The sequence below is a fragment of the Oncorhynchus masou genome, chromosome 1 (genome assembly GCF_036934945.1).
Source record: "Oncorhynchus masou masou isolate Uvic2021 chromosome 1, UVic_Omas_1.1, whole genome shotgun sequence".
Classification (NCBI taxonomy): domain Eukaryota; kingdom Metazoa; phylum Chordata; class Actinopteri; order Salmoniformes; family Salmonidae; genus Oncorhynchus; species Oncorhynchus masou.
The window spans coordinates 15543846-15569409 of record NC_088212.1 but is presented as its reverse complement, the minus strand read 5'-3'; the positions used below and the strand labels follow the sequence as shown (position 1 = coordinate 15569409).

The window sequence follows — 25564 nt, the reverse complement described above, 5'->3', positions numbered from 1 at the left end:
TCACATCAACACCATCATCCCAGAAACCCAAGACCCACTGCAATTTGCATACCGCCCCAACAGAGCCACAGATGACGTAATCTCAATCACACTCCACACTGCCCTTTCCCACCTGGACAAAATAAACTGCTGTTCATTGCCTACGTTCATTGCCAGCGTTCAACACCATAGTGCCCACAAAGCTCATCAATAAGCTAAGGACCCTGGGACTAAACAGCTCCCTCTGCAGCCGGATCCTGGACTTCCTGACGGGCTGCCCACTGATGGTAAGGGTAGGTAACAACACATGCTACCATGCTGATCTTCAACACTGGGGCCCCTCAAGAGTGTGTACTTAGTCACTTCCTGTACTCACTGTTCACCCATGACTGCGTGGCCTAGCACAACTCCAACACCCTTATTAAATTAGCTGATCACACAACAGTGGTAGGCCTGATCACCGACAACAATGAGACAACCTATAGGGAGGAGGTCAGAGACCTGGCAGGGTGGGGCCAGGACAACAACCTCTCTCTCATTGTGAGGAAGACAAAAGAGCTGATTGTGGCCTACAGGAAAAGGAGGGCCGAATAGGCCCCCATTAACATAGACAGGGCTGTAGTGGGGCGGGTCGAGAGTTTCAAGTTCATTGGTGTCCACATAACCAATGATCTATCATGGTCCAAACACACCAAGACAGTCATGAAGAGGGCACGACAACACCTTTTCTCCCTCAGGATACTGAAAAGACTTGGCATGGATCCCCAGATCCTCAAAAATTTCTACAGCTGCACCATCGAGAGCATCCTGAGTGGTTGCATCACCGTCTGGTATGGCAACTGCTCGGCATCTGACCGTAAGATGCTTCAGAGGGTAGTATGTGCGGCCCAGTACATCACTGGAGACAAGCTTCCTGCCATCCAGGACCTATATACTAGGGGCTGTCAGAGGAAGGCCCAAAATACTGTCAAAGACTCCAGTCAACCGAGTCATAGACTGTTCTTTCTGTTACCGCACAGCAAGCGGTACCGGAGCACCAAGTCTAGGACCAAAAGGCTCTTTAACAACTTCTACCCCAAGCCATAAAACTGCTGAACAATTAATCAAATAGCCACCCGGACTATTTACATGGACTTTTTACTTAGTTTTGACATTGCTGCTACTTGCTTTTTATTATCTAAGCATGGTCACTTTACCCCAACCTACATGTACAAATGACCTCGACTAACCTGTACCCCCACACATTGACTCGGTACCAGTACCCCCTGTACAGTATATAGACACGCTAATGTTAATCTAATGTTACTTTTCATTTTATACTTCTCTAATATTTTCTTAACTCTATTTCTCTGCATTGTTCCTTGAGTGGTTCCTTGAGTGGCGCAGCAGTCTAAGGCACTGCATCGCAGTGATAGTGTCACGTATACTCCCCCTCTGGCCTCTTGGTCATCAGCCTGCTGATTATCCCGCACACCTGGCACCATCGTCAAGCGCTCCTGCACCTCATGACAATCACCTGGACTCCGTCAATTCCTTGATTATCTTCCCTTTATCTGTCACTCCCCTTGGTTCTTTCCCCAGGGGTTATTTTCATTTCGGTGCGTTGTTTGTTTCGTGTTTATTATTTGGTTTATTTATTAAAACACTCACTCCCTATACTTGCTTCCCGACTCTCAGCGCACTTGTTACAGAATAACACCTCACCAAAGGGAAACATCAGGCAGTGTTTTTTTATTTTTTTATTTTTTTTATGTCAGTGTCAATGACGTCAGTTCCGGGAGCCACTACAGGCTCTCAGCCAGCTTGTCAGGCTCTCATGCCTCAGCCGGCTTGTCTGGCTTTCATGCCTCTGCTGGATCGTCAGGTTCCCCTGCACCAGCCCGGTCTTGTCAGGCTTCCTGCGCCCCAGCCGGACAGGTTCCCGCGCCCCAGTGGCGTGACAGGTTCCCGCGGACCCAGTCGGCGTGACAGCCGGCTGACAGGTTCAGGTGACAGGTACCCGCGCCCCAGCCAGCATGACAGGTTCCCGCGCACTGGCCGGCTCTACAGGTTCCCGCACCCCAGCCAGCTCGACAGTTTCCCGCGCCCCAGTCGGCGTGACAGGTTCCCGCGCCCCAGTCGGCGTGACAGGTTCCCGCGCCCCAGTCGGCGTGACAGGTTCCCGGCCCCAGTCGGCGTGACAGGTTCCCGGGCCCCAGCCGGCGTGACAGGTTCCCGCGCCCCAGTCGGCGTGACAGGTTCCCGGGCCCCAGTCGGCGTGACAGGTTCCCGGGCCCCAGCCGGCGTGACAGGTTCCCGCGCCCCAGTCGGCGTGACAGGTTCCCGGCCCCAGCCCCAGCCAGCCCCAGTGACAGGTTCCCCCAGTCGGCGTGACCGGCCGGCGTGACAGGTTCCCCGCGCCCCAGTCGGCGTGACAGGTTCCCGGGCGGCGTGACCCCGGCCCCAGCGGCGTGACGGTGACAGGTTCCCGGGCCCCAGTCGGCGTGACCGGCGTGACAGGTCCCGGGCCCCGGGCCCCGTGACAGGTTCCCGGCGTGACAGGTTCCCGGGCCCCACAGGTTCCCGGCGTGACAGGTTCCCGGGCCCCAGCCGGCGTGACAGGTTCCCGGGCCCCAGTCGGCGTGACAGGTTCCCGGGCCCCAGCCGGCGTCGACAGGTTCCCGGGCCCCAGTCGGCGTGACAGGTTCCCGGGCCCCAGCCGGCGTGACAGGTTCCCGGGTTCTTTCCCCAGGGGTTATTGACTCTGTTTCATGTCGGTGCGTTGTTTGGGTTTCGTGTTTATTATTCTGTTTATTTATTAAAACACTCAGGTTCCCGGGCCCCAGTCGGCGTGACAGGTCCCTGGCGTGACAGGTTTGCGTTCCCGGGCCCCAGTCGGGCCCGCGCCCAGCGCACTCGTTAAAGATAGATGCATCACTCCAGACCCGGGTTCGATCTTCTCATTGTCCAAGTAGTAAAACAGCAGCTATCAGTTAAAAACAGGTGGCTGCTTTAGTGGTTAGCTGGCTCGTTCACACAGTGGCAGTGAGGTTCCCGCGCCCCAGCCGGCGTGAGCCATACCAGCTTGGCGTACAGGTTCTTCCTGGTCCCTTCTAGTCCTAGTCAGCAGGTTCCCATGGTTCCGGGCCCCAGCCGGCGTGACCGGTTCCGGGCCCCAGCCGGCGTGACAGGTTCCCGGGCCCCAGTCGGCGTGACTTCACCAGTACACAGGATCTGACAGGTTCCCGGGCCCCAGTCGGCGTGACAGGTTCCCGGGCCCCAGTCGGCGTGACAGGTTCCCGGCCCCAGTCGGCGTGACAGGTTCCCGGCCCCAGTCGGCGTGACAGGTTCCCGGGCCCCAGTCGGCGTGACAGGTTCCCGGGCCCAGTCGGCGTGACTCTGTTCCATTTGATATTATCAGCTGGCCACAGGGTTTCCATAGCACCTCAATACATTGATTGGATAAACAAAACACAACATAGCAGAATCCTATTGACTCAATCCAATTTGTAAGTCGCTCTGGATAAGAGCGTCTGCTAAATGACTTAAATGTAAATGTAAATGTCAACCAAATCTAAAGTAACCATTCCCCACTTTCTGTTTTATTTCAGAAGTAAAGTGTACGGCTATTGACTCTTCCTCTGTCTTCCTATGAGGTGAACGGCCCTGCGTGGCACGGTGTGCTTTATCTACTCACTTGGGACTAATGGCGTTTCTTGGTTATTCTGTGTCCAACACCAAGACCAATTAGAAATTCATCTGCTTCGTTTAGTATCTCTTGGCACCACTTTTGGCAAAATCTGTTCAGTCTGTTATTTTTATGGTAATTCTATGGGGTGTTTGACTAAGCAATTTGCTATCTGAAATGATATAGCCTGAAGTCTCTTAATTTTGAGAGGAGTTATTTTAGGCTTTGAATTAAGTGCCAATGTGAGTTCACATGGTTAAAAAAGAGGATATTATGAGTAGTCCACATGCGTCTCTGCATTTCCATCCCCCATTGTCCTCCAGTGGCTCTGAAGGAAAAGTTCCGTGGCAGCGAAGTTCCAAGGCTACAATGTACGGGGCGACAATTGAAGATGTGCGTTAGAAAACCTTGAAACTTTTCCCCTCTTTATAGCTCTCTCCTCTTATTTTTCTGTATTTTCTCCCCTCAGAAAGAAAACAGGAATTTGAAAAGGTGCACATTATAGAAAGAAATACATTTCAACTTTCATATTGAAATGAGGGAGCTGCAGCTAGGGGCCAATGTCAGATTGAGTCCTTAGCTGATTATTTCACATAAGAGGGCCCTCCTCTTTCTGCACACAGGGCTGGGGAGCCGGATAGCAAGGCGACCACAAAGGCTTGTATTGACCAACTCTGGCTTCATACATTTTGATCTATTGCTCCCCTCAACTGTAAACATTCCATTTGAGCTGTAGGGAAGTTGAAAGGGGGTATTTTTCTTCTATATTTCTCCAATATCTCTCTCCCCCAACCACCCTCCCGCCTCCATTCATTCCCCCCCTTCTCATTTATTCCCAAACCTTCTTTTTCCCCCTCATCCCTGGTTAAGTGCACATCAAATGGAGTTTTGAGGGTGAACAAATGTCTTTACTACTCCCTCTGTTAGGAATTGAAGTGACCTGACACTCTCATTACCTCTTTTCTTTGCTCAAATTGTAAAATATTAAGGTCAGGTCAGAGGAGGCCTTTTTTTACGACTCGGAGGTAGAAAAAAAGATTAATAAATGGGCCGAGGCCTCATTTTAATTGAACCTGAAGCATATGTTGCAAGTATGTGCAATCCGTCCCAGATGTTCAGCTCTGGCCGTGTGTTCTGCTCTTCCCTGTACGCCACAAGGCAGCCAGCTATTAGCTGGATAACCTTTGCTCCCAGGGCTAAATTGGGTATTACATGGCAAAAAAGTGGAGCACCTGTTTTTCATTGGGGAAAGGACCCCTTGAGGGCTTTGCATAGGCCGCCACATGTGTATTCACTTAACAGATTGTTGGGCAATCGTGAAAAGTGTCTTTCTTCTGAGCCAATGCTTATATTAGTCACTTACTCTCGTATGTCCAAAGTCCAGGCTAATTGATGTGGACGGCTCAGTTGTTAAACTCAAGATGGTATCTGAAGGAGAAAAGAAAGAATGGAGATCAACTCTGTGTTTCCCTCCTCCTCCTTCTCATCTTCCTCCTCCTCATCCTCCTCCTGCATGCCTGCCTCCCTCCCTCCCTTCCTGCTTCCCTCCCTGTGTCCATATCTCTCTGGGCCCCTGCCTGTCACCTACCAGACAGGCCCACACCACAGGGGATCCAGGGGCGAACACACCGCCACCGCACTCCCAGTCGACACACACACCGCCGTCTGCTCACTCATCGAGAGAGAGAGAGAAAACACACATGTATGCTTAATAAACAGACATCATTTTTCAGACAGACACACACACACACAAATGCACATACCGCTTGCAATATTTGATGAAAACGTATAGGTCGATCTGAAGCTGACATACTGTACAGGTGTAGGTATATGACAACAGTATTATCTGTATGGGCTGAATGACGTCTATGTTGTAGCCTTGTCTTACACGGCCTGCTGTCCAGAGCTGGAGTAAGGTAGTCACCTCCAGGGTCTGTGTGTTTCTGTGTGTGTGCGTGTGTGTGTGTGTGTGTGTGTGTGTGTGTGTGGTGTATGTATGCGCACACTGTGCTGTGATGTGTGTGATAGCCCTGTATCCCAGAGGGTGGAGGGGGAGCGAAAGCGAGCTGGAGGAGCTCTGAGATTACACTCACAACCATGGCTGGTCACTGGAGTCGCTCTCGCCTCGCCTTAGGACCACCGATAGCCAGATAGGACACACACTGCAATCATGTCCTGCTCACAAGCTTACCACACTCACACACCTCTACTACAGATGTCAGTGTTCTCCCTTCCTCTCTCTCTCCCTCCCACCCCTTACCTTTTTCTATCTTCATCCCATTCCATCTTCTCTCTCTTCCTCTCCCCTCCCTGTGTATCTCTCTTCCTCTCCCCTCCCTGTGTATCTCTCTTCCTCTCCCTTCCCTGTGTCTCTCTCTCCCTTCCCGGTGTCTCTCTCTCCCTTCTCTGTGTCTCTCTCTTCCTCCCGGTGTCTCTCTCTCCATTCTCTGTGTCTCTCTCTTCCTCCCGGTGTCTCTCTCTTCCTCCCGGTGTCTCTCTCTTCCTCCCGGTGTCTCTCTCTTACTCCCGGTGTCTCTCTTTTCCTCCCTGTGTCTCTCTCTTCCTCCCGGTGTCTCTCTTTTCCTCCCGGTGTCTCTCTCTTCTTCCCTGTGTCTCTCTCTTCTTTCCTGTGTCTCTCTCTTCCTCCCGGTGTCTCTCTCTTCTTCCCGGTGTCTCTCTCTTCCTCCCGGTGGAGGGGGAGGGGACTGCTAAATGTGTCTCTCTCTTCCTCCCGGTGTCTCTCACTTCCTCCCGGAAGTGTGTCTCTCTTCCTCCCTGTGTCTCTCTCTTCCTCCCGGTGTCTCTCTCTTCCTCCCTGTGTCTCTCTCTTCCTCCCTGTGTCTCTCTTTCTTCCCTGTGTCTCTCTCTTCTTCCCTGTGTCTCTCTCTTCTTTCCTGTGTCTCTCTTTCCTCCCTGTGTCTCTCTTCTTCCCGGTGTCTCTTTTCCTCCCAGTGTCTCTCTCTTCCTCCCGGTGTCTCTCTCTTCCTCCCGGTGTCTCTCTCTTCCTCCCTGTGTCTCTCTCTTCCTCCCGATGTGTCTCTTCTTCTTCCCTGTGTCTCTCTCTTCCTCCCTGTGTCTCTCTTTCCTCCCTGTGTCTCTCTCTTCCCCCGGTGTCTCTCTTTCCTCCCGGTGTCTCTCTTTTCTTCCCTGTGTCTCTCTCTTCCTCCCTGTGTCTCTCTTTTCCTCCCTGTGTCTCTCTCTTCTTCCCTGTGAGAAAACTCTCTCTTCTTCCCTGTGTCTCTCTCTTCCTTCCCTGTGTCTCTCTCTTCCTCCCGGTGTCTCTCTCTTCCTCCCGGTGTCTCTCTCTTTGAAATCCCGGTGTCTCTCACTTCCTCCCGTGTCTCTCTCTTCCTCCCTGTGTCTCTCTCTTCCTCCCGTGTCTCTCTTTTCCTCCCTGTGTCTCTCTCTTCCTCCCTGTGTCTCTCTTTTCCTCCCGGTGTCTCTTCTTCCCTGTGTCTCTCCCCTGTGTCTCTCTCTTCCTCCCGGTGTCTCTCTCTTCCTCCCTGTGTCTCTCTCTTCCTCCCGGTGTCTCTCTCTTCCTCCCGGTGTCTCTCTCTTCCTCCCGGTGTCTCTCTTTCCTCCCTGTGTCTCTCTCTTCCTCCCGGTGTCTCTCTCTTCCTCCCTGTGTCTCTCTCTTCCTCCCTGTGTCTCTCTCTTCCTCCCTGTGTCTCTCTCTTCCTCCCTGTGTCTCTATCTTCTTCCCGGTGTCTCTCTCTTCCTCCCTGTGTCTCTCTCTGTGTGATACTGGGTGTACTCTCTCTGTCCTTTAGAGTATTTGAATGTGTATGGTACATATACAGGCCTGTAGGTACACTCCAGGCTTGGTTTGGAAACATACCAGGACAGAACTTTGTCTGCTGTAGGTCACATGTTACAGTGAGGTACCCTGAGTGGTATTGTCTCTAGAAAGCATTGTTTGTTTCTTGTTATGTTGACTCATTAACATTTGAAACATTCTTCTTTAGGCTAAAACTAAATGTATTATTAGGTGTATGTACAGTATAGATTCTCCGATTGTTAAACACTTGTCTATCCCCTTTCCCCAATATGCTTCCTAGGCATTACTGTATAGACAGATGCACAGTGTGAATAACACAGACATTTCTCTACTATTCATTCTAACATCCATGGGGATTCAGTTGTGTTGAATATGCTAAGTTAAAGTAAGGATCTCTTGAAAGATGAAAAGCTGCCTCTCTCTAGTCATCTCTTTATATTTTAATCCTTCAACTCTGTAGTGCTGAGGCAGGCTTTTAATCATCCCTCTCCCAGAAGGAAAATCTCACACACACACACACACACACACACACACACACACACACACACACACACACACACACACACACACACACACACACACACACACACACACACACCCTTACTGGACGGGGAACACACACACAGGGAACCCACTGCAACATTGTTCAGTATAATTCACGTAAAAACACTATTTGTCTTATTAATTTCTCGTGTTTTGTTAAAAACACAAGAAATCAATGGGGGCTTTCAGTGGGTTCCGCCTGACAATCAATCAGAGAGAAAGAAGAAAATCAAGTGATATGACTGCTATGCTGTTTAGGCGAGAATAGGAAGATTCTATCTACTAATAAAAAGTTGCTAATCTCTTTGCCATTACCACGTGGAGGATCTAATGAAGGTGCAAAGGCAGCTGTGGCAGCCTGATAGCAGCTCTGTGTTTATCGATGGCCTGGCAGGTGCCTGGGTATTAACCACTGCTGTATTGCTACGTCAACACCCGGGGCACCATGGCAACACACTCCCATTCCTATGACCCCTGGGCTTAACAGCAGAACCGTAATACGCTGCACCTCATTTCACATCTATCGTTACCCCTCTCTCTCTCTCTCGCTCTTCTTCTTCTCCATCTATCTCTTGTTTTCTCTCTCCCTCTGTACTCTCGTTGTTTCTGTGCTGCTCTTTCTATCCTTCCCTTTCCTTCTCTTTCTTGATCTGTTTTCTCCCTCTCTGTCTCTCTCCCTGTCTCCCTGACATTAGAGAGGAAAACACAGGTAACCTCTCAGCACTGTGTAATTCTGCAAGATCTGATCCTGGTTCGGGTAGCATTGTGGAAGTGTGGATCTAGGCATGGAGGGAGCTGGTGCTTATCTGCAGATAGCAGGAGCCGCCAGAGTCACAGCAGCACGCAGATCTGCCGATAGCTGTACGCTCTGATGTAATTGGTCTAAAGAGTACGTGGGGGATTATTTTTAATACTCTAAAAAGTGTGACTGAAAAGTTGCTCTGGGGCTATTGGACTTGTGATTCGCCATGCGTGTCCTCAGGTAACAGGTTCAGGGTTTTTCTTTTAATGCAGAGGAGAATGGGAGAAAAAAAGTTATAGCTGCTTGGAGTTCTTTTCTTCTCCCTGCCTCTGAAGGATGAAAAGCTTCACGCTGTAAAATACGCTTTTCACTTTTGTGCCTATTTTTTTTATGTATTTTTTTCACCCACCTTTTTTTCCCCAAAGATGCTCAGAGGAACTGCATTTTAATCATGTTTGGCTAATAGAGAGGGAAAGAAAAACCCAAAAGGAGGGGGGAAAGTGTATTGTCTTGTTCAGCAGTGTGACACATTGTTTGCCATTTTTTCTAACACATCAGGTGGATTATTTCCCCCTCTCCCTCCTATATCCCCTAGATGTCAGCTGCTCAGCCTTGTTTTAACCCCTCTCCCTCCTATATCCCCTAGATGTCAGCTGCTCAGCCTTGTTTTCTCCCTCCTAACCCTCTTGTTTTAACTCCCTCCTATATCCCCTAGATGTCTGCTGCTCAGCCTTGTTTTAACCCCTCTCCCTCCTATATCCCCTAGATGTCAGCTGCTCAGCCTTGTTTTAACCCCTCTCCCTCCTATATCCCCAGATGTCTGCTGCTCAGCCTTGTTTTAACCCCTCTCCCTCCTATATCCCCTAGATGTCAGCTGCTCAGCCTTGTTTTAACCCCTCTCCCTCCTATATCCCCTAGATGTCAGCTGCTCAGCCTTGTTTTAACCCCTCTCCCTCCTATATCCCCTAGATGTCAGCTGCTCAGCCTTGTTTTAACCCCTCCCCTCCTATATCCCCTAGATGTCAGCTGCTCAGCCTTGTTTTATACCCCTAGATGTCAGATGCTCAGTCCCTCCTCCTATCCCCTAGATGTCTGCTGCTCAGCCTTGTTTTAACCCCTCCCTCCTATATCCCCTAGATGTCAGCTGCTCAGCCTTGTTTTAACCCCTCTCCCTCCTATATCCCAGCTGCTCAGATGATGTCAGCTGCTCAGCCTTGTTTTAACCCCTCTCCCTCCTATATCCCCTAGATGTCAGCTGCTCAGCCTTGTTTTAACCCCTCTCCCTCCTATATCCCCTAGATGTCAGCTGCTCAGCCTTGTTTTAACCCCTCTCCCTCCTATATCCCCTAGATGTCAGCTGCTCAGCCTTGTTTTAACCCCTCTCCCTCCTATATCCCCTAGATGTCAGCTGCTCAGCCTTGTTTTAACCCCTCTCCCTCCTATATCCCCTAGATGTCAGCTGCTCAGCCTTGTTTTAACCCCTCTCCCTCCTATATCCCCTAGATGTCAGCTGCTCAGCCTTGTTTTAACCCCTCTCCCTCCTATATCCCCTAGATGTCAGCTGCTCAGCCTTGTTTTAACCCCTCTCCCTCCTATATCCCCTAGATGTCAGCTGCTCAGCCTTGTTTTAACCCCCTCTCCCTCCTATATCCCCTAGATGTCAGCTGCTCAGCCTTGTTTTAACCCCTCTCCCTCCTATATCCCCTCCTATTGTTTTAACCCTCCCCTAGATGTCAGCTGCTCAGCCTTGTTTTAACCCCTCTCCCTCCTATATCCCCTAGATGTCAGCTGCTCAGCCTTGTTTTAACCCCTCTCCCTCCTATATCCCCTAGATGTCAGCTGCTCAGCCTTGTTTTAACCCCTCTCCCTCCTATATCCCCTAGATGTCAGCTGCTCAGCCTTGTTTTAACCCCTCTCCCTCCTATATCCCCTAGATGTCAGCTGCTCAGCCTTGTTTTAACCCCTCTCCCTCCTATATCCCCTAGATGTCAGCTGCTCAGCCTTGTTTTAACCCCTCTCCCTCCTATATCCCCTAGATGTCTGCTGCTCAGCCTTGTTTTAACCCCTCTCCTCTCCTATATCCCCTAGATGTCAGCTGCTCAGCCTTGTTTTAACCCCTCTCCCTCCTATATCCCCTAGATGTCAGCTGCTCAGCCTTGTTTTAACCCCTCTCCCTCCTATATCCCCTAGATGTCAGCTGCTCCCTAGATGTCAGCTGCTCAGCCTTGTTTTAACCCCTCTCCCTCCTATATCCCCTAGATGTCAGCTGCTCAGCCTTGTTTTAACCCCTCTCCCTCCTATATCCCCTAGATGTCTGCTGCTCAGCCTTGTTTTAACCCCTCTCCCTCCTATATCCCCTGATGTCAGCTTGCTCAGCCTTGTTTTAACCCCTCTCCCTCCTATATCCCCTAGATGTCAGCTGCTCAGCCTTGTTTTAACCCTCTCCCTCCTATATCCCCTAGATGTCAGCTGCTCAGCCTTGTTTTAACCCCTCTCCCTCCTATATCCCCTAGATGTCAGCTGCTCAGCCTTGTTTTAACCCCTCTCCTCCTATATCCCCTAGATGTCAGCTGCTCATCCTTGTTTTAACCCCTCTCCCTCCTATATCCCCTAGATGTCAGCTGCTCAGCCTTGTTTTAACCCCTCTCCCTCCTATATCCCCTAGATGTCTGCTGCTCAGCCTTGTTTTAACCCCTCTCCCTCCTATATCCCCTAGATGTCAGCTGCTCAGCCTTGTTTTAACCCCTCTCCCTCCTATATCCCCTAGATGTCAGCTGCTCAGCCTTGTTTTAACCCCTCTCCCTCCTATATCCCCTAGATGTCAGCTGCTCAGCCTTGTTTTAACCCCTCTCCCTCCTATATCCCCTAGATGTCAGCTGCTCAGCCTTGTTTTAACCCCTCTCCCTCCTATATCCCCTAGATGTCAGCTGCTCAGCCTTGTTTTAACCCCTCTCCCTCCTATATCCCCTAGATGTCAGCTGCTCAGCCTTGTTTTAACCCCTCTCCCTCCTATATCCCCTAGATGTCAGCTGCTCAGCCTTGTTTTAACCCCTCTCCCTCCTATATCCCCTAGATGTCAGCTGCTCAGCCTTGTTTTAACCCCTCTCCCTCCTATATCCCCTAGATGTCAGCTGCTCAGCCTTGTTTTAACCCCTCTCCCTCCTATATCCCCTAGATGTCAGCTGCTCAGCCTTGTTTTAACCCCTCTCCCTCCTATATCCCCTAGATGTCTGCTGCTCAGCCTTGTTTTAACCCCTCTCCCTCCTATATCCCCTAGATGTCAGCTGCTCAGCCTTGTTTTAACCCCTCTCCCTCCTATATCCCCTAGATGTCAGCTGCTCAGCCTTGTTTTAACCCCTCTCCCTCCTATATCCCCTAGATGTCTGCTGCTCAGCCTTGTTTTAACCCCTCTCCCTCCTATATCCCCTAGATGTCAGCTGCTCAGCCTTGTTTTAACCCCTCTCCCTCCTATATCCCCTAGATGTCAGCTGCTCAGCCTTGTTTTAACCCCTCTCCCTCCTATATCCCCTAGATGTCAGCTGCTCAGCCTTGTTTTAACCCCTCTCCCTCCTATATCCCCTAGATGTCAGCTGCTCAGCCTTGTTTTAACCCCTCTCCCTCCTATATCCCCTAGATGTCTGCTGCTCAGCCTTGTTTTAACCCCTCTCCCTCCTATATCCCCTAGATGTCAGCTGCTCAGCCTTGTTTTAACCCCTCTCCCTCCTATATCCCCTAGATGTCAGCTGCTCAGCCTTGTTTTAACCCCTCTCCCTCCTATATCCCCTAGATGTCTGCTGCTCAGCCTTGTTTTAACCCCTCTCCCTCCTATATCCCCTAGATGTCAGCTGCTCAGCCTTGTTTTAACCCCTCTCCCTCCTATATCCCCTAGATGTCTGCTGCTCAGCCTTGTTTTAACCCCTCTCCCTCCTATATCCCCTAGATGTCTGCTGCTCAGCCTTGTTTTAACCCCTCTCCCTCCTATATCCCCTAGATGTCAGCTGCTCAGCCTTGTTTTAACCCCCCTCTCCCTCCTATATCCCCTCCTAGATGTCAGCTGCTCAGCCTTGTTTTAACCCCTCTCCCTCCTATATCCCCTAGATGTCAGCTGCTCAGCCTTGTTTTAACCCCTCTCCCTCCTATATCCCCTAGATGTCAGCTGCTCAGCCTTGTTTTAACCCCTCTCCCTCCTATATCCCCTAGATGTCAGCTGCTCAGCCTTGTTTTAACCCCTCTCCCTCCTATATCCCCTAGATGTCAGCTGCTCAGCCTTGTTTTAACCCCTCTCCCTCCTATATCCCCTAGATGTCAGCTGCTCAGCCTTGTTTTAACCCCTCTCCCTCCTATATCCCCTAGATGTCAGCTGCTCAGCCTTGTTTTAACCCCTCTCCCTCCTATATCCCCTAGATGTCTGCTGCTCAGCCTTGTTTTAACCCCTCTCCCTCCTATATCCCCTAGATGTCAGCTGCTCAGCCTTGTTTTAACCCCTCTCCCTCCTATATCCCCTAGATGTCAGCTGCTCAGCCTTGTTTTAACCCCTCTCCCTCCTATATCCCCTAGATGTCAGCTGCTCAGCCTTGTTTTAACCCCTCTCCCTCCTATATCCCCTAGATGTCAGCTGCTCAGCCTTGTTTTAACCCCTCTCCCTCCTATATCCCCTAGATGTCAGCTGCTCAGCCTTGTTTTAACCCCTCTCCCTCCTATATCCCCTAGATGTCAGCTGCTCAGCCTTGTTTTAACCCCTCTCCCTCCTATATCCCCTAGATGTCAGCTGCTCAGCCTTGTTTTAACCCCTCTCCCTCCTATATCCCCTAGATGTCAGCTGCTCAGCCTTGTTTTAACCCCTCTCCCTCCTATATCCCCTAGATGTCAGCTGCTCAGCCTTGTTTTAACCCCTCTCCCTCCTATATCCCCTAGATGTCAGCTGCTCAGCCTTGTTTTAACCCCTCTCCCTCCTATATCCCCTAGATGTCAGCTGCTCAGCCTTGTTTTAACCCCTCTCCCTCCTATATCCCTAGATGTCAGCTGCTCAGCCTTGTTTTAACCCCTCTCCCTCTATATCCCCTAGATGTCAGCTGCTCAGCCTTGTTTTAACCCCTCTCCCTCCTATATCCCCTAGATGTCTGCTGCTCAGCCTTGTTTTAACCCTTCCATTGTGTCCCTGGTTAAAAAAACCTCTTGATCTATTCTGACCCACAAGGTGCCTAGACCCGGCCCTTCGGAGGACGGGCGACTGCCTGAAAGCCATATCCTCGAGGATATGTTGGCTTCCTGGCACTTTGAGTGGATACGGGTGATGTTGGTAAGTGTGGCCATGCCCCTGGCCTTGCCGGTGTCTTTGTCTAGCTTCTATGGCACATCGTTCGTCTGTCCAGCCGCTCCGCCTGCAAGGATCTCTGTGTACTGTCTGTCCCTGTCCTCGTCTCACTTACACGCTCGCTCCGTTAAAAACACACACGCACGGTCGTTGTCCCCCACTCCGCCCCAACCCTGTCCCCTTCGTGGGGTGGTGGGGGGGTGAGGTGGTCCAGCATGGAAATGTGCCCCCTCTTATATGACTGCAGGAATGTCGAATCCCTCCCAGTAAGGAACGAGAGACTGAAATGACACTGGTACAACCATAGCATGCACTGCATCCTCTGTGACAGGGGAGTTAGCTCTTTGAACCACATAATGGGCCAGATCAACTGTAAAGTTCCCAAATTTTAGAGAACTCCCGTGGTGTTTACATATTTGCAGAAATCCATTCAGATGTATTTTGTGACTTTTGGCGAATGTATTCTAATGATCTAAAGTCACGATTTTGCAACTGCCTGTAAACACACAGTCCAGTTCAAAGTGAATGATGGCAGGCCTTACTGCCTGTAAACACACAGTCCAGTTCAAAGTGAATGATGGCAGGCCTTACTGCCTGTAAACACACAGTCCAGTTCAAAGTGAATGATGGCAAGCCTTACTGCCTGTAAACACACAGTCCAGTTCAAAGTGAATGATGGCAGGCCTTACTGCCTGTAAACACACAGTCCAGTTCAAAGTGAATGATGGCAGGCCTTACTGCCTGTAAACACACAGTCCAGTTCAAAGTGAATGATGGCAGCCTGTAAACACACAGTCCAGTTCAAAGTGAATGATGGCAGGCCTTACTGCCTGTAAACACACAGTCCAGTTGAATGATGGCAAAAACACACAGTCCAGTTCAATGATGGCAGGCCTTACTGCCTGTAAACACACAGTCCAGTTCAGTTGATGGCAGGCCTTAAAACACACAGTGAATGATGATGGCAGGCCTTACTGCCTGTAAACACACAGTCCAGTTCAAAGTGAATGATGGCAGGCCTTACTGCCTGTAAACACACAGTCCAGTTCAAAGTGAATGATGGCAGGCCTTACTGCCTGTAAACACACAGTCCAGTTCAAAGTGAATGATGGCAGGCCTTACTGCCTGTAAACACACAGTCCAGTTCAAAGTGAATGATGGCAGGCCTTACTGCCTGTAAACACACAGTCCAGTTCAAAGTGAATGATGGCAGGCCTTACTGCCTGTAAACACACAGTCCAGTTCAAAGTGAATGATGGCAGGCCTTACTGCCTGTAAACACACAGTCCAGTTCAAAGTGAATGATGGCAGGCCTTACTGCCTGTAAACACACAGTCCAGTTCAAAGTGAATGATGGGCCTTAGGTAAACCCAGTCCAGTTCAAAGGAATGATGGCAAATGACTTGTTTGCATAAAAAGGAATGATGGCCTAAATGACTACTGTAGCTCTGGTTGTCTGTAGCGCACCGGTCTGCATAGACTCCGGTTCTGGTTTTATTTACTGCAGTGTCTATTAATTGTCCAAATGCGTCGCCGTCTTTCCCACTCTTTATTGCTGTAGAATTTTCACAAATGCCTTAGTATGTGTCATTTCCAAACATTCTAAGAATTTATGAGAATGTGAAAATGACCATATCTAAGTGCTCGCTTGACAGAAAATGTTTTAGAAAGTGCCATAGCATAAACTGGAAATTTGATGTTTTTGACTGATATTATGATTGTCTGTTTGTTTCATATCTGCAAAGTAGTTATAACGCTGTCAGTTCCACTTTAAGTTAGGTGACCATTGACAGATCACAGGAGCTAATAGCACCTCAAGTCCTCTATCTAATCGTTACATCGCTTGGGATGCTTTGCTAGTTGTATATGGGTGAGCTCTTGCTGTGTGTTTGTGTGTGCGTGAGTGTTCACACTTGTGTATGCCTACTTGCTTAGAGCTCTAGAGGCCTAAGCCATATCATGGGGCTGTGATTCTGCACCGTTGCTAACCCAAGAGGGCCCTGTCCTCTGTCCTCAGGAGCCACAGCTACCTACACGCCTTCTACCACAGCCTACTAGTTTACGTCAATACCCTTTAATCAACTACCATTCACACCAGATGATCCACACTCTGAGAGGCAAGGAGTCCCCCAGCTCAGCTAAAAGCACTGGATACAGTTTTCAAGTGATTGTTAAATAAATGTTAACTATGTGGTTGTAATATCATCACCTCTTGAAAAGCATAGTCAGAACTACACATTTCTGATAATTCCATGCAAAACAATTGTGCACATTTAGCTCTATCGTCAGAGTTCTAGAGGATGTCACTTCATGCGTTTCATGATCAGTAATGTCATTTCAGATACGCATGGTAGCCTTACGATATCTCTCAATATTGGCCATTATTCAATGGATATTTGAGTGATATAAATAAAAGTGAACTATAACTGACGAGTGGTTTAGGTTCATTTCCCATCCTTTGTGGGCTCATTTGAGGACGCATTTGCCAATGTACTGTCAGCTGATAATGTTTGCTCTGCAAGCTAAACTGTGTTCAGTTGACTAAATATAGTGTTAAGTAGATCCAACTTTATCCCCTCTTCGATATTGTTTCTAAGCGTGTTAAATCACGATTGCTGCTGACAGACATGATAGGCTACATTTATTGATGGATCACATCAAATTGGCTAGCTAGCTAATAACAGATGATGTCATTATGGCTCGTTAACAAGCTAACTTTCAGGGGATAAACTAGATGGCCATATCCAAATATTGTTTGATTTGCTTGCCATCTATAGTGGCGATGACAGTAGTCTGACTGACAACTTTACCAAGACAAGGACTTACCGATGTCAAGCTCTTTACAAAAACCTCATCTCTGATGAAGCAACCTAAATGACACATGGTTTGCTTAGCTAGCTACATGGCAAATGGATATGCTACCCACATGTACTGTATCTGAAATCAATGGATGTTTACTGATCATAAAACATGCAGTTACTTGCTGTATAACTTTGATGAAAGAGATAAATGTGGAATAGTCAGAAATGTGTAGTTCTGACTGCTCTTCAAGAGGTGATGACATTAAAACCACATCATTTATCAAATGTATTTAACAATCCTTTGAAAGCAGCACGTAGTTGTCAATGGTTTTAGCCCAGCTGTGGGTCTCCTTGTCCCCCAGCAGCCAAATTCGAACGCTCTGCCCTCTGATTGGCTGGAATCTGGAACACATCACATGACAGCTGCTGAGCCTGTGTCTCAATGTCAAACATGGGAAGAGGCAGTTGCTCCTTTTCTTTTAACAAGAGTCATAAATGTGTTATGAGCGTTGAGGATGCATATTTTATTCTCCGTTTGAAGGCACAATCTCATAACTTTGTGGTGATGGGCCTTTTTTCTTAAAACAACGTTTCAAAATAGGTAAATGTTCCAATTGTCCCATCTCTTGTTTTATCTCCGCACATACGTAATGACATTGCAGGTGTTATGAAGACAGAATTGAATTGGCCTTGATTTTGTAAAGCAAGTTGATGAATCAGAGCAAATTAACTATCAGCACGACTTGCTCTGTCATATTACATTGATATTGCACCGTAGTGTATAATACATTTTTTTGGACACATTTTTTGTTATGTGTCAATTTGTGTCAATTTGTGATAGGAAAAATGTCTCCCACTGTTTGAAGGCCAGACATGTTCCCTCCGATGAATGGGGTTGGTTTAATTGAAAACATAGCATCAACCTGTGGCTTGCCTCGATCAGGATTGAGGAACACATATGGTCTTTGTGCTATTGGACTTATTATGCATACAGTATATTTTACTCTACATCACTAATACCTGCCTGAAATGCCTGTTCCTTGAACCTGGGTGCTCAGAGAACAAAGGAGGGCTGAGAGTAGTGTAGTGCTGGGGATGTTGTGAATGTGACAGCCTTGTTTTTGGAAGAGAGCAGCAGCTAAACCAGGCCAACAAAGGAGAGGAGTAATGGTGTCCCATTCATCACAAACTGCCACCCGGGAACCTGGAGAGAACAGGGAAGGAGAGCAAGGGGATGGGGGCAAGGGTGGGGGCAGATGGGGGGAACGTGGCAGGGTGAGGGGGTTGGATGGTGAAGAGTGGTGGAGGTGGGTCCAGGGCCACTGTGCCGACCTTGAGTCTGTCTGATGGAGAGGCTGGTTGGCTGAGGTGAGAGGCCCCAGTGGAAGATGGGAAAGGTGATAATGGCAGCACTACCCTGGCCCCATTTATAAGAGTACACAGACACGTAAAGACACAAACACACGCCCACACACACACACATAAACACACAAACACAGACACCAGGCCTTTTAGGATGGAGCCTTTTAGGATGGAGTCATGGGATGTAGAGGTCAACCTGAAAATCTACCTCCTCCACCTCCTTCCACATATTCCCCTTTATGTACTTATGTGTATATTTATCCTCAGTCGTCACAGCGACCCTCGCCATGGGAACGGGCTGGGTGAAAAGCCTCATTTAGAATGAGAGACCGTGGCATCTGCACGGTCCACCTTCAACTGCCACAGTTTACTGGAGTTTGACTTTGGCTCTGTCGAAGCAACCCCCCTCCCCTGTTAAGGAACTGTGAGATCCTGTATGCCTTCCAGGGCTCTTTGTGTCTGCGAGTGAGCGCTGCTTGATTAGGGGGGAGAACGTGCCGTGCATCTCGGGGACCGGTTAAACAGATATTTATGTGGTTATGAAAAGAGAGGGAGGGGGAAAAAAGATATTCACCCAAGGATTACTTGTGAAATAAATAATGTATTTAAACTGCGGCTTCAAAATGAACCATCTGCCTTCTTTCATGTCGTGCTGGCAAGATGCCAGCAGCACAGAGATATCTGTAGCTGGTCGGAGGGAGAGGAGGTTAGTATTGTCTGCTAATAGGACAGACATGCCCTCTATGGTGGCCGCTGGTACAGTGTGGTCAAGGTCTGGCCATGAGGATAGATCACTGACCTTCATGGGTTAAAGGTGACTGAATGGTTATCAGACATAGAACTCGCTTGGTGCCACAAGCCAACAGGTTTGATCCTGCAGTTTGCCCCTTCTGGTTGGTTTGAGAACTGCCTCTATAACGGTCTGAAAGAGACTGTACTGTTCTGCTGTATTTACATGTTTGTCTCATGGGCATTGTGGGTAGAATCACTGGGGAAGCCAGAACTAAGCTCTATAACCTGTTAGTTCATATGCCGTGATATATAGGCCGGAGGCAGAGACAATAAATTCTGAATTCTGAAAATTCTGAATAAATTCAACCACACCATCACAAAAACGAAGAGAAACCTCTGTATGGTGAAGTCTACAAAGCATATTGCATGTAACAAACCGTTACTTGACTTACAGCATGGTCAAGAAAGTACATTTTTCTGACATTTTCGGAATACTGAACAACTGTTGATTTAGAACAACGGAGAGTTACTGCAAGTCTCAAACAGGAGCTGCCTCCACTATTCCAGCACCATTTCAACTTCAACATTTCAACATCATCAAATCACCCTGTGCTTAGTCTTATACAGTGACAACTAAAAGATAGTAAAAATGATTTAGTTCAATCAATGTAAGCTAAATATGATGTGGCTGTCCATAGTTCTGATTTGTGTGTGTCTATGTGCATGCGTTCGTGCAAGTAGAAAGAACATATTGACTCATCCTACTTGTAGTGAAACGCCAATGCCATCCTCCTCTTTTTCATGTTGACGAAACAGTCCAAGACTCTGTCAAACACAACACGCTTTTTTTGTTGTCCTAGGCTACCTGGCTAAAATGCTTGCTAGCTATCCTAACTTCATTTCATGGGCAGCGTTAGCTAGTTAACATTAGCCTTCTACATCTAGCTACATATTGAACTTCCATCCTCTCAGGCCAGGATTTTATGATTGGATCAGAATCGCCATTATAATCATTGGCCAGTATGAAGAATGAAGTAAAACCACAAGTCCAAATCTCTATCCATGACTAATTTAGGAAGGGGGCAATTTAAGCTAGATGGCTAGCTAGTCACCTGAGTACAACAGCACAACAATTCAAGTTGTTTCTCTCAATTATGTATTTCTCTATGATAGGAGTGAAGCAAAATCCAAATCTCTTGACACTTTTTTTGGGGTGCGCCAGGACCATTCACAGTTGAGCTCACTCAGTTTAGCTCAACGCTGATTGGCCATTATCTTATACCAAGGTAGGCCAAAGGACAAGGTAAAAATATGTTGTTCTGCCCCTGAGCAAGGCAGTTAACCCACTGTTCCCCGGGCGCCGAAGATGCAGAAGACACATTCAGGCGGACAACTGACTAGGTATCCCCCTTTCCCTTTCCCAAATGCTCACGGACTTCCCTTGCATTCAATGTTACGGGTGGCAAAAATGTCATACTCTTTGTGACCAGACCTTTTTTTAGATAGATACACATACAGAGAGAGAGGGGTGCTGTTTCGCTGACTAGAAAGATTTCTCAGGTAAGATACAGTACATTCAGCCTTTTGCGAATTGAAGGAAAATTAGGACAACCCAGAGAGACGAAAGATAGATGATTTAACATCCAATGAATACACGCCACTGCTGTAGGGTCCTGTTTTTCAGATTAATAAAATCAATAAATAAAGTAGATGACATTTCTGGTCATCCCCACCGAGGTGAGGCTGTTTGTGGAAACTCTCTTGGGGCTAATAATCATGTCCTGCAGATGAGCTGTTCAACTTCAAGCTTCTTTTTTCCCTTCTAGATAGGAACTTTGGTGAACAGTGCTGGTGGCTTAGAACTGGATTCGTTCTCATTGTTCATATCAGTTTTATGAAATTCAGAAGGTTTGTTCTACTATTTTGATGTAAGAGCTGCCTTTTTTACTGAGCACACTCCCATGTAAATCTGTAGTGCTTTACTCGAAAACCATTCAGCATTACGTGATGATGGAAGTTATGCCTTGCCTTAAAAACAATCACAATTAACAAATAGGAGAGGGTCAAACACATTGTTTAGTCTACTCCTGATGTGTTGCTGTGTCAGTGTTGTTCTGCCGTTTCTTAATTCTGATTCGCGTTGTTAATGGTGTCGCCTTGAAGAGGGAGATTCTGGGATGTCTAATGTTTTCAAATGCCCTTTGGGAGCCTTATCCTAGAATCCTGTCACGTTTGACATTTACAATTTATTGTGCGCCACAAAAGAACCGGTGCAATTAAAGCACAGCAGAGAGCAGTCGTCAGTGTTGGACAGCAGAGAGCAGTCGTCAGTATTACACAGCAGAGAGCAGTCGTCAGTGTTACACAGCAGAGAGCAGTCGTCAGTGTTGTACAGCAGAGAGCAGTCGTCAGTGTTACACAGCAGAGAGCAGTCATCAGTGTTACACAGCAGAGAGCAGTCATCAGTGTTGTACAGCAGAGAGCAGTCGTCAGTGTTGCACAGCAGAGAGCAGTCGTCAGTGTTACACAGCAGAGAGCAGTCATCAGTGTTACACAGCAGAGAGCAGTCATCAGTGTTGCACAGCAGAGAGCAGTCATCAGTGTTGCACAGCAGAGAGCAGTCATCAGTGTTGCACAGCAGAGAGCAGTCATCAGTGTTACACAGCAGAGAGAAGTCGTCAGTGTTGTACAGCAGAGAGCAGTCGTCAGTGTTACACAGCAGAGAGAAGTCGTCAGTGTTACACAGCAGAGAGAAGTCGTCAGTGTTGTACAGCAGAGAGCAGTCGTCAGTGTTACACAGCAGAGAGAAGTGTTACGCAGAGAGCAGTCAGTGTTGTACAGCAGAGAGCAGTCGTCAGTGTTACACAGCAGAGAGCAGTCATCAGTGTTACAGAGAGCAGAGAAGTCAGTCCAGTGTTGTACAGCAGAGAGCAGTCGTCAGTGTTACACAGCAGAGAGCAGTCATCAGTGTTACACAGCAGAGAGCAGTCATCAGTGTTACTCAGCAGAGAGCAGTCGTCAGTGTTACACAGCAGAGAGCAGTCGTCAGTGTTACTCAGCAGAGAGCAGTCGTCAGTGTTACACAGCAGAGAGCAGTCGTCAGTGTTGTACAGCAGAGAGCAGTCGTCAGTGTTGTACAGCAGAGAGCAGTCGCCAGTGTTACTCAGCAGAGAGCAGTCGTCAGTGTTACTCAGCAGAGAGCAGTCGTCAGTGTTTCTCAGCAGAGAGCAGTCGTCAGTGTTACACAGCAGAGAGCAGTCGTCAGTGTTGCACAGCAGAGAGCAGTCGTCAGTGTTGCACAGCAGAGAGCAGTCATCAGTGTTACACAGCAGAGAGCAGTCGTCAGTGTTACACAGCAGAGAGCAGTCGTCAGTGTTACACAGCAGAGAGCAGTCGTCAGTGTTACACAGCAGAGAGCAGTCGTCAGTGTTACACAGCAGAGAGCAGTCGTCAGTGTTGCACAGCAGAGAGCAGTCGTCAGTGTTACACAGCAGAGAGCAGTCGTCAGTGTTACACAGCAGAGAGCAGTCATCAGTGTTGCAGGCTCATCCTGACTTCTGTGGAATACAGTCAAAAATATTTGTTACATTTTTCTGATGTTGGGGCAGAATAATGTGAGATTACACAGTCTGACAGATCACCATGCCATCTTTATAGATGTAGTTGAGATTGTGTCCAATGGAGACCTCCCTCCCTCTCAAGGCCTAAGGTCAGTTAAGAACCAACTATCTCTATAGAATTCAAAATGTCTCATTCGCTAGCGTACCGTACACAACTTCCTCTCATACAAAAAATGGTAGCATTGATGAGAAATAAAATGAGACATACCCTATGCACATCTCTCGTTTTAATAGTTATGCGTGTTTAAATTCATTTGCAGGAATCTCATTGTCCTCCGCTTCACAAAGCAGTGTGCAGTTAACCTAACTTGGCTGTGTATATACAGTGCCTTGCGAAAGTATTCGGTCCCCTTGAACTTTGCAACCTTTTGCCACATTTCAGGCTTTAAACATAAAGATATAAAACTGTATATTTTTGTGAAGAATCAACAACAAGTGGGACACAATCATGAAGTGGAACGACATTTATTGGATATTTCAAACTTTTTTAACAAATCAAAAACTGAAAAATTGGGCGTGCAAAATTATTCAGCCCCCTTAAGTTAATACTTTGTAGCACCACCTTTTGCTGCGATTACAGCTGTAAGTCGCTTGGGGTATGTCTCTATCAGTTTTGCACATTGAGAGACTGAAATTTTTTCCCATTCCTCCTTGCAAAACAGCTCGAGCTCAGTGAGGTTGGATGGAGAGCATTTGTGAACAGCAGTTTTCAGTTCTTTCCACAGATTCTCGATTGGATTCAGGTCTGGACTTTGACTTGGCCATTCTAACACCTGGATATGTTTATTTTTGAACCATTCCATTGTAGATTTTGCTTTATGTTTTGGATCATTGTCTTGTTGGAAGACAAATCTCCGTCCCAGTCTCAGGTCTTTTGCAGACTCCATCAGGTTTTCTTCCAGAATGGTCCTGTATTTGGCTCCATCCATCTTCCCATCAATTTTAACCATCTTCCCTGTCCCTGCTGAAGAAAAGCAGGCCCAAACCATGATGCTGCCACCACCATGTTTGACAGTGGTGATGGTGTGTTCATTGTGATGAGCTGTGTTGCTTTTACGCCAAACATAACGTGTTGCATTGTTGCCATAAAGTTCAATTTTGTTTTCATCTGACCAGAGCACCTTCTTCCACATGTTTGGTGTGGCTTGTGGCAAACTTTAAACGATACTTTTTATGGATATCTTTAAGAAATGGCTTTCTTCTTGCCACCTCCATAAAGGCCAGATTTCTGCAATATACGACTGATTGTTGTCCTATGGCCAGAGTCTCCCACCTCAGCTGTAGATCTCTGCAGTTCATCCAGAGTGATCATGGGCCTCTTGGCTGCATCTCTGATCAGTCTTCTCCTTGTATGAGCTGAAAGTTTAGAGGGACGGCCAGGTCTTGGTAGATTTGCAGTGGTCTGATACTCCTTCCATTTCAATATTATCGCTTGCACAGTGCTCCTTGGGATGTTTAAAGCTTGGGAAATCTTTTTGTATCCAAATCCGGCTTTAAACTTCTTCACAACAGTATCTCGGACCTGCCTGGTGTGTTCCTGGATCTTCATGATGCTCTCTGCGCTTTTAACGGACCTCTGAGACTATCGCAGTGCAGGTGCATTTATACGGAGACTTGATTACACACAGGTGGATTGTATTTATCATCATTAGTCATTTAGGTCAACATTGGATCATTCAGAGATCCTCACTGAACTTCTGGAGAGAGTTTGCTGCACTGAAAGTAAAGGGGCTGAATAATTTTGCACACCCAATTTTTCAGTTTTTGATTTGTTAAAAAAGTTTGAAATATCCAATAAATGTCGTTCCACTTCATGATTGTGTCCCACTTGTTGTTGATTCTTCACAAAAAAATACACTTTTATATCTTCATGTTTGAAGCCTGAAATGTGCCAAAAGGTCGCAAAGTTCAAGAGGGCCGAATACTTTCGCAAGGCACTGTATAAGACTGTCTCTAGTGTCACTGTAGGTTGTATTTCCTTAACAAACTGCTAACAATCTCACAACATGCTGACAAGCGTTGCCTCCATGTTTCCCCCCTGGTGTGCCCCCCATAGAGATACCTGCTCCAGATACATAGATAAAGGTTGGCTCAGCAGTAGGCTGATCAACACATATCTGACAGGTCAACACACACACACACACTCACACACACACATATGCAGGCATACGCACGCAAACACATGCGTGTGCACACAAACATGTTCACACACACACGTTCACATATTGACATTTGCACTCACAGTGGAAGTGCAAATAAATATACAGTGCCTTCGAAAAGCATTCACACCTCTTGACTTTTTCTACATTTTGTTGTTACAAAGTGGGATTAAACTACACAAAATACTCTGTCAAAGTTTTTTTCTTTTTAAGTTGTGAAACATTCATATCTTGATTAGATAAATATTCAACACCCTGAGTCAATACATGTTAGAATTACATTTGGCAGTGATTACAGCAGTGAGTCTTTCTGGGTAAGCCTCCAAGAGCTTTCCACACCTGCAGTGTGCAAACGTGTCCATTATTCTTTCAAACATTCTGTCTAATTGGTTGTTGATCATGGCTAGACAACCATTTTCAGTTCTTGCCATAGATTTTCAAGCTGATTTAAGTCAAAACTGTAACTCGGCCACTCAGGAACATTCACTTTCTTCCTGGTAAGCAACTCCAGTGTAAATTTGGCCTTATGTTTTAGATGATTGTCTTTTGGAAAGGTGATTTCATCTCCCAGTGTCTGGTGGAAAGCCGACTGTACCAGGTATTCCTTTAGGAGTTTGCCTGTGCTTAGCTCCATTACGTATTTATTTTATCCTGGGAAAAAAAACAGTCCTTAACGATAACAAACATACCCATAACATGATGCAGCCACCTCAGCTTGAAAATATGGAGAATGGTACTCGGCAATGTGTTGTATTGGATTTGCCCCGAACATAACACTTTGTATTCAGGACACAAAGTTAATTGCTTTGCCACATTTTTTGCAGGATTACTTTAGGATGCACGTTTTGGAATATTTTTTATTCTGTT

The 25564-nt window shown here is 47.4% G+C and overlaps 1 protein-coding gene across 1 annotated transcript in view; it reads left to right on the top strand.

Annotated features, from left to right (window-relative positions):
• The window catches only part of LOC135520375 (multiple C2 and transmembrane domain-containing protein 1-like), a 268937-nt gene that overhangs the window by 222598 nt on the left and 20775 nt on the right, over positions 1-25564 (top strand). Inside the window, exon 18 of the mRNA XM_064945916.1 lies at positions 13907-14008. Coding sequence (XP_064801988.1) covers positions 13907-14008 — 102 coding nt within the window. The remainder of the gene's footprint in view (positions 1-13906; positions 14009-25564) is intronic.